We start from the raw sequence: 9,570 nt of genomic DNA, 5'->3' as shown, positions 1-9,570 counted from the left end.
ACACACACACTCCTCAGCTCAGCAACTGGTGCCTCCTGGGTCTGGAGGGGGCACCCAGGGTCCCCCCACAGCCAATCGCCAAGCCGGGGAGGAAGTCCCCACACACCGGGCAGTGGACCCCCTGCACTCCTGTGGGACACTCCATCTGCCCCACCATCTCAGCATTCATGAGCTGTGCCTGGTACCTCAAGGTACACAGAAAAAAACATATAAAGCTGTGCTTATGGCCAAATCGCTGATTTTCTAAATCAGAATTGAATCTCCAGATTTGACCAAATCAAAATCAGGACAGTGATCACTGTCCCCCCCAAATCAGGCCGAATCCAAATCAAATACTGCCTGCTTTGCACACCCCTACTGTGCAGTAGTAATGAGCTACTACACCCCTACTGTGCAGTAGTAATGAGCTACTGTGCAGTAAGCATCTCATATAGACATGCCCAGTTTCTACACAGCTGCAAAGAGACTCAGTAATATTTTAAATATGTATCAACTAGAACTGAATTAAGGCATTAGTATCACAATTATACTGACTCCTGGAAATCTGTTTATTGTTCACTGAAAGCTTAGGGCCCAGAAACTTGACCCAGAATCTTAGTAACTATATAGAAAATATTGAAAGACATGATCAAGATACAAAGTTTCTTTACAGTTGCAAACTCTAAGCAAAATGCTCAGTGTGGCGAACCTGTAAGACTGAAGCAAGCTTTATTCATCTGAGTCTTGCTCCCTGTCCAGGGAAAAGGCAGGTGGGTTCTACTATTCACGCCCAATAGCGGAGGGAAAAAAAACATGGAGATGGACCACAACACAGGATGAAATCTAAAAGGAGATCAGGGTCATATTCCTCCATCTCCAGGTTATGATTTGCCTAAACCACAAATTACCTTAAGATAGATCTGAAAACCCAATACAGCTGTTTACTACCCCAAATAGAAAAGGAAATTATTTATAAGTAAATACAAATCACAGTACAAAAAAGATAAGCAACTCATGTAGTAGTTATACTGAAAGTGCCTTCTATGGTCATGTACCATATTTACTCAAATACAAGACGAGGTTCCCCCACAATAGGCCAAGGGAAAAAAGCCCCTTGTCTTATAATTACATACAAGGAAATCTCGCTAAATTCACTGTCTACCATTAGGGATCCACTTAAAAGGCACCAAGGTAAAGGAAAAATTGCAGGCTGCTTATGGCACCTGGCACCATTTTCAGAGCAAGCCCCCTGTCCCTTGCTGCTGACTGGCTGAGAGCTGCCCTTCATGCAACCCGCCCCTCACTCCTGATTGGCTAAGGGGTGGGGCCACAAGAAGGGCAGCCCTCTTGACCAATCACCAGTGAGAGAGCAGTCACCATCTTGACTGCTCCCCTTACCCTGGTGGGCCGCAAGGCCAGGCCACAGCAGCTGCTGGCTCCCACTGAGGAGCCAGCATTTTAATTTTTTAGTAAGGTTTTATTCTGGCAATTTCAAGCAAAATCGTGGAAACTCCCATTTTTCAGTGTTTCCAGGACACCACCATATTTCACTGTTTTCTGCAAAAAATCAAAAAAACATAATTTGAGTATGTCCCTATCTATCATTAAACTGCTGCCAAAAGCAGCATGTGCTCAGTAATGGAAACCAACTATGAAGTTGATTAAATGCAGCCAACACTGAACATGACTGCAAAACACATGGCCCATATCGGGCAAATATGCTGGACAGGTTAAGGCAGCACATCTGAATAAAACACATGGTAATGCTCATTAAGCACAGTCCCCCTCACTGCCGATTCTTTTTAAAGTCATGGTGGGCCACTATAAAACATGCATTTTCACTTCCTCTTCACTCCCACAACCAAGCTGTGCCTTTTTCTTTCCTTTTTCCAATGATTCCTGTTTCTTTACCTTAAATGGCTGGCAAACATCACGACATGGGACCCAAATAGTTCACCCAGAATCCCTCTCTTGTCCCTTCTCAACCTGGCACATGATTAGTATGGCCCCACCATAAGGTGAAGCCAGGGAACGTTGCCCTGCACCTCATCTGCTTATACCTTTTTTGGAGCATTCCAGAATTCATGACAAGAACACCCAATTCCACTCATGAGTGTGGGCTAATTAACACACTGAACATTTGGGGTAGGGGGCAGTATCTGGAATACATACACATACTAAAGCAATGCAGAGCTCTGGGGTCACCATGCAACATGGCTTGAAATAGTGTCAACGCTGATGGAGCCAGCCTAATGAACTATACGGTAAATGACAAGCCTTTGGCTTTGGACTAATGTCATGCACAGTGGGCACATCTACACATGAAATTAAGGCAATGCAATAAACTCTGGAGCAGTTCATACCACAGTCAACTGCTCCCAGGCACAGTGTTTATACATGTGCTGGGGACAGCAGCAATTTGAGCCAGGGCCAAGCAAGCCCCTGGCTGGCTGGGCTGACAGCACAATTTATACCCCTGGTCACCACCTATAGGTGTGTTTCAATACAGTAAAGTACTCCGCCGTAATATAGTACTGTCTGAGGAACTAATTAGTCAACTCCACAGTAAAGTGCACATGTAGCTGAACCCAGTTTGTACTATGTATAAGTAGGAGTTAAAGTGCTGCTCAAAAGTGTGTTTAAGGATTACCTGTACTAAAACTTGCAGCAGTTTCAAACAAGGTAACATGCATCAATTCTGAATGAACTAAGTATATGGGTACTATACACAAATTATTACAGCTATGTTTATTTCAAAGTCAGATTTTTTCAAAATTTGCTTCCATGCGCTCAGGGAGACAAGGGTCTGACAGTAAGGACAGGGGGAAGGGGCTGCCAGGGAAAAAAGTTGGGGGGAAGCAGAATGCAAAAGGGCTAGCTACCTCCCCCCTCCAATTTATCTTCCCTACTGTAGCAGCTGGAGGGGGACAAATTCAAGACAAACTTCTAATACAGTACTCATGGAGATGTTTTAATGAAAAACAATCTAGTAGAGCATGTATATGCAGATTTCTTGTTACTCATATTTAGAACTTTGTTCATCTCAGATTCACAACAGCTCCTGCTACGCTACAGGAATGCTGAACACACTGTCCACTTGGGGGGAAAAAAAGGTCAGAATACATGTACAACACAATCTGAATTTGTCATCACAATTCAACAATAGGCACCCTTACTGCCTTTTAAAGATATGGGCAGATCAACTAGAGGCTGTATAGACGCTCTAGAAGCTCAGTGTAACTTCAAAAGCAGACATGCACAAGGCTGTCTCTACACAGGCAAATAAACACGGTATATGCATTAGCTAAAAATAGTTAGCACAGCACAGGTACAGAGAGAGGTGCAACTCCCAGCTGTAACTCAGAACCTGTTCTGCAAAGCATTCTGAGTTTGCAACATTACCCCAGACCAAACAGAAGTTCACTGTTGGTTCCAGGGGGGAGGGGAATCTGGCTGGGGCTGGGAGCCTACAGCCAGGTTCCCATAGGAAAAACCAGGCTCTCTGCCAGTGCTTGTTGTTTTCAGAATGGGATGGGGTAAAGGCAATAGAAAAGGCTTGGTCTTGGGGCTCCCCAGCTGGCGCTGAAGGGTGGAGTAGGTGAATTGGAGCCCCGACCCCCCTCCTCAGGGGGGCTCCAATTCACTTACTCCACCATCCAGGGGGGCTGAAAACCCCCCAGACTGAACTCCCTCCGCTCCCTTCCCCCCCACCCATTCTGAAAACAGTGACAGCCTAGGAGCTTCACAAACACAAGTTACAAAAAATGCTATATTTTGAAATGTTTTCATCTTGATATCTCATGCAATGAGGAGTCAGATTTTCACCTGGTTGGCCTTTTTAAGCTGTCTATAGCCATGAACATGTTTGGTAACAACTACAGACTGCTTTCCGTGACCAGACAGGGCAAAAATTGTCACTTCTGTCTGCATCCTCTACGACAGCATGTGCTTTAGTTCATACTAGGAACCATGGTATGGCTCCCTGGAGTGTTTGCATTCTTATTGCAAAGACGCACTAAAATCCATGCTGCCACATCTTCACTGTGATTCTTTGTTAGGCTAACCAATTTGTTGAATCCACACCTGAAACAGTATGGCACAAGTACAAAAATGTAAAGGTGAATCCCTATTCAGAGTACAGTTACCCCCTGAAGACACTTGCAATCTACATCATTGTACCTACAGACATCAATCAAGATCTTTGCTGAAGACTATTATTTGAAAGATCTCATTTTTTCTACAATTGGCTTTTGACAACTGTCTATATAATTACTGCAAATGTCTAAACATAGACTTCCAATAAAGCTCCAAATGGAAAAATTAGACCATAAACAACACTTACAAATTACAATAGCATTTACAATTTTCCTGATTGTGCACAACTTGAAAATCTGGCTGTGATGCAATCTAACTGAACAAAACAACAGAAGAACATGCTTATCCCCCACACACACCCACAATATTGACGAGTCTTTCTAACAAAGTAGTTTTACTTGTTTTCTTGAATAATAATATTACTGTAAAAATCATTTTACAACAAGCCAGAGATCAGAATCCATAGCAGTCAATGAGGGTTAAGGGAAAAGGACAAGAGACAACTTTAACTCTTTAGTATGATTTGGGAGAGGAAGCATGGGAAGTGTAAAAGCACTTTTTTATTTTGCAGAATAGTCACACAACATGCAATTTAAGAGAAAAGCCACCTACCTCAATAAAAGAATCAATGTGTAACATAAGAGCTTGAGTCCTACTGATAATAAACTGATTGACACAGGCAACAGCATGGGACCTAAAAGCAGAACAAACTGTTACTTAAAATAGATGGAAAAGAAACTGTTCTCAGAACATGTATATAAACTGCATATAATGATCTAGAAGAAAAAAGAAAATCTGCAGGGAAGGGGAGCAAAGCAAAAAAAATATACTGTTATATCTAATGAACTTTGCAGAAATGGTGAGAGCAGCAGGACAACACACTGGCTATGACTAAATCCTGATAATAGGCTACAACATCTTAATTATGTTTGCTCCAATACTGTCGGAAGTCAGAAAGACTGAACAATGAAGTCCTCAGCCTTCATTCATACAAACCAATAAATACAATAAGTATTTCTACAGGATAAGGGGTAAGATGGAATGAACGCATACTGATGCTATGCCTTAGACCATATACAGATCCTCTCAGCCTGTTATCTTTCCATACTAAATCAGAGTAATAGCCAGGGTAGAATCGGGTTCTTCTGCTCTGAGGTTGGACAGCTCCCCGATTAAAAACTCACCTTGCTTTCCAGAAAATGGGCATGCCAAGATTTCCCCATAAACTCTTGAAGAAACTAGAGGCATTTTTATGACGTACCTTATACTATATCATGGGCTAACCTGAAGCACAATATTAAGAAAATACACGATTAAAAGATATGAAAAGCAATGGAATGAGTGTCAGTTTGAGTTTAGGAAGAAGTGTCAGGTCTGGAAATATTATGCAACTGAATATTATGTCTCAAAACGATCATCTTTGTATTAGTGTGAATGCTGGACTTACACACCAAAGTGATGAATATTTAATGAATCTGTCTCCCTACTGCCAAGCAAACAGTCTGCAAAAACAGTACTGTTTATATTTAATGGGAATGGTTTGTATGGAGGACAGGGAATAAAGGAAGCCACAACCACTTCAAGTCTCAAAGAATAAATAGACAGACAGACAATTACAGAAGTGGACAAATCACTTAAAAGATATAGGGATGTGTTTTATGAGACATTTACATGGGATCACTAGATGATTTGTGATCTTATCAATTACCAGCCTCTTTCTGCTTAAAAAAAATATGGTTTCCTAGCTCTGTCCTGCATCAATGTTGACAAGAACATAAAAACAGTGGTCAATGAAAAATTTAAAGTTGTCTCACATATTTTTGAAAGTGAAAACAGAATTAATTTGCATGGTGTCTCCAGAAGCTTAAAAAAAATCATAAATCGTAAATGAATTCTGCTTAGATCATTTCTGGAGGCTCGCCTCTAAGAAAAATTCTCCTGAAGTTTAGCATAAATATTTAATGGTATTACTAACACCTCCTATCCTTAGAAAACTACCACCAAGGACCATAAATTAAAGGTAGGATGCAGTTCACAGATCCCCTCCATGCAAGAAACTCCAAACTGATTTAACACACCCTACAGCGAGCTGAAACAGATGAAACAGCCTGGATGGCATGATAAAAAGAATAGAGTCCACAAAATAAAAAATGTTGGCCCCCAACTTCATACCATTATTAGAGAGTAAAGGCTCATCCTTATGGTGGATTTCCTCATACTTTATCTAGTCAAGGTTTTGATGTTTCAGTGGTGAAAACCAACACCACAACTTTGTCTCAACTGCATCCCCACCACCATCTCTTATCTCTTGGATTTCCCTCTCCAAGTGTTGGTATTATGGATCATCTCTTTTGAGCCGTCACTTAACATATGCATATGTTCTCTTATAGCGTCTCCCCAGCAACCCTCTATCTTTTCATTTAGACAATAACTTCCAAATATGGAACCAAAATAAATTCACTGTACTAACAGCTAGTTATTTCCTTGACAAATATTACATCGCCCCTCTAAAAACAAATCAACATGGATTTTTTTTTGGTCCTATAAACACTTCAAAATGTGGCACTGATGGGCACACTAATTCATGCCTAATCAGCAGGCCATAGGTATTATTCAGTTATCACTTTGCAAATATTTCTAGTTCTACGTTATTTAGTGTGACAGGGAAATGAATCCCCTTTTAACTTGACCCAATCAAAATGAAGAAAATAGTCTAAAAATCTCAAATAACAAAGAAAAGCAACCTTCGTAAAAAGTGTTCTAAGGAAAGTAACATTTTACTTCTTTACTCTTCTTCTTCCTAAGACAGTCACTATAGCTTTAGAAAAGTTGGATTCTATTATGGGTAATACTTCACAAGCAAGAAATGTATCAACTACGTTTCAGTTGCTAAATCATATTATTGGTGCTAAGCAAGCCAGGAAACCTTGTCAGCCTTTCAAAATCCTGTAGGCTGTTTGCAGGCTGAAAGGCAAATACCATATTTTTACTTATTAACTGAGTAAATCTGATATATAAAGTTACAGATATAAAAATGAAGCCCAAGGGCTCTCTCTCTCTCGTCCGCCCCTTAGACAGGCAGGATTACATTTTTGTTGTTGTTGACTGAATGCATTTTAAAAAACACTTTCCATAAAGCCTCTTACAAATTACCTACATTAAATTTAATTTTGAGATTGCAGTGCTGCAAATAAAATCTTACCTTATTTTTGGACTGCTGTGCTTGAAGAATTGTAAAAATTTAGGGATCATGATATTGAGGGGTCTGTCTAAAACATCACTATCTAAGATTTCAGCAGAATCTTCACATATCTTCTGAAGAGCACCAAAAGCACCCTATAAAGATAGAAAAATGTATTTTCTTTCTGCAAAAAAAATAAAATCATCCAAATTCCATAAGCAGTTGAATTTGATATTTATTAGGGAACACAGTGTATTAATAGCAGCAAGGACCTCAAAGGATAGTTAAGTTTCAGCTTAATTTCATAATAAAAAGGGTTATTTTAGTTTTTCTTACCAGTAAGATCACAACATGAGTGGGTAGATGGTAGTGAAGGTTTCACTTTGGCATGCAATTGTAGTTTACCCATCTGAGTAATTTTCTTGCCATGTTTGTTAAAATATACGAACTATAAAGAATGTTTGTGAGAGATGATCCAAGCAGAGCGCGGGGCCCAGGGCAAATCAGCCTGTGTGGGGCCCTGCCCATGGACTCAAGGAAGCCAGTGGCAGATTCGGCGGTGAGCGGGGGAGTTGCCGCAGCCGCTCCACCCAGCTCTGCAGGGCCCCTCAAAGGGCAGGGCCCAGGGCAGCTGCCCCCTCCAGAGACAGCCCTGACTTTTGTCCATCTCAAACTGATGTGGAATGTGGCAAATGTATTCTTTATCTGTACTTAAATTTCAAATATGTACCACAGCAGTTCGTATGCTCTGCCTTGTATTTAAATCACTAGTAATACAATTATTAAAAGGCTAATTTAAAACTTTATTTTGAGGTAGTTTCTCCTCACTCATAAAATATGAACATGACAATTGTGTACCTAGATGATTTGGATAGCCTAACTAGGCCATGACTGGTTAGATCTCATCTTGGGCATCTCTTATTGCTATCACATCTCCATAAAAACAAACACACACAGTCTAGGAACAGCTCTCTAGATCCAATACAGAGTAATTAAAATCAAGTGGTATAAGAAAACTACTCATAGGAGATGCCTGGGAGACACCTATTCATCTGTTTTGATGGCAGAAATAGAAACTGTATAAATAATTTAAATTTTAAAATCCATCAACCAAGGCTTAACTAGTGTCATCAATCAGTGGATGTGGAAGTCATCTAAAAAGAACAAATTCTGACACCAGTCTAACATAATGTTTCTGCCCATGGAGATTTTTAAAGTTCCTACAATAAAAGTAACAAAAAAAAATTGGTAACTCATTAAGACAAAAAGCTAAGTCACTATTAAAGAATGAGAACAAGGCAAAGACAGAAAGAAATCAGCAGCAGGACTTACTATTCTTTGAAGAAGAAATTGGATGTATTTTATTAATAAAATAAGCATTGAGAACAATTTTTATTTGAAACAAACTTCCTCACCTCACATGTATTGTAGTCTTCAGAATCCAACAGGCTGCAAAGCTTTGGTAAGAGTTCAGGCCAGTTTTGCAATTCCCCCTTTGAGGCAATGGTTGTAATCAAAATACCTTGAACGTATCAGAGAAAGGAAAGAAGGAATTAAGAATCTCTTAAAACACACTAGAGAAGCAATAGTTCTCTCCCTTCAGTACTGTTTCTCAAAGAATAATTTACTTTTGTTGAAAATGGAGAAAAATAAAAGGAAGGAAATTTTACTTGTTACTTAAACTCTCTCTCTATTTAAAGGGTCTGTGAGTATGAAAGCTGTTTTTTCCTCCCTGTTCCAATGTAGAAAGTTTAGACCTACTGAACAATAAAAGGATAGATCACTCCCCCACCTTTAATTCATTTAGAAAAAATGCCAGAACACAGTACTCACTTCCCCTTTGAGCTGGACCACTACTGAATCCCTCTGATGTAATAATGCAGTGGAAACTAAAGGCTTTAAAAAGCAACACCTGCTAACACCATCCATGCCTCAGTTTCCCCACTAAACAGCTGTCTCTTCTCTCACATGGACAGTTTATTATTTCAGCTGAACTATAAATCTTCTCTTCTCACAAATCTGAAGCTCAACAAAAAGCTTTGGTCCAATTCTGCTTGTTGAATCAACTATCTGTCAGGAGTGTACGGGAATATCTTTTTTTCCTAGAATTATTACTTATCATTCAAGAAATAAAGACTATTACTTGCATGTAAAGCTATGCTACCAATGCATATGGAATACTCCCTACCTTATATATTTGGAGCTTCAAACCCAAGAGCTTAACCAACAAAATGACTGCTACAGCCTCAAACTGTCCCCACTTCATTTCTCAGATCCATCCCTTCTTCCTGACTTCCCCACCCACCCCTCCACTG

At 40.0% G+C, this 9,570-nt stretch overlaps 1 protein-coding gene across 1 annotated transcript in view; it reads right to left on the bottom strand.

Moving 5' to 3' along the window:
* TNPO1 (transportin 1) overlaps window positions 1–9,570 on the bottom strand; it is an 89,278-nt gene that overhangs the window by 57,096 nt on the left and 22,612 nt on the right. Inside the window, exons 4-6 of the mRNA XM_019518242.1 lie at window positions 8,671–8,777; window positions 7,277–7,410; window positions 4,687–4,768 (exon numbers count right to left, since the gene is read on the bottom strand). Of these exons, the coding sequence (XP_019373787.1) occupies window positions 4,687–4,768; window positions 7,277–7,410; window positions 8,671–8,777 (323 nt within the window). The remainder of the gene's footprint in view (window positions 1–4,686; window positions 4,769–7,276; window positions 7,411–8,670; window positions 8,778–9,570) is intronic.

Source organism: Gavialis gangeticus, unplaced genomic scaffold, assembly GCF_001723915.1.
Source record: "Gavialis gangeticus isolate Ggan-Ray unplaced genomic scaffold, GavGan_comp1, whole genome shotgun sequence".
Classification (NCBI taxonomy): domain Eukaryota; kingdom Metazoa; phylum Chordata; order Crocodylia; family Gavialidae; genus Gavialis; species Gavialis gangeticus.
The sequence above is the reverse complement of the archived record's forward strand: the minus strand, read 5'-3'. Positions and strand labels throughout refer to the sequence as shown.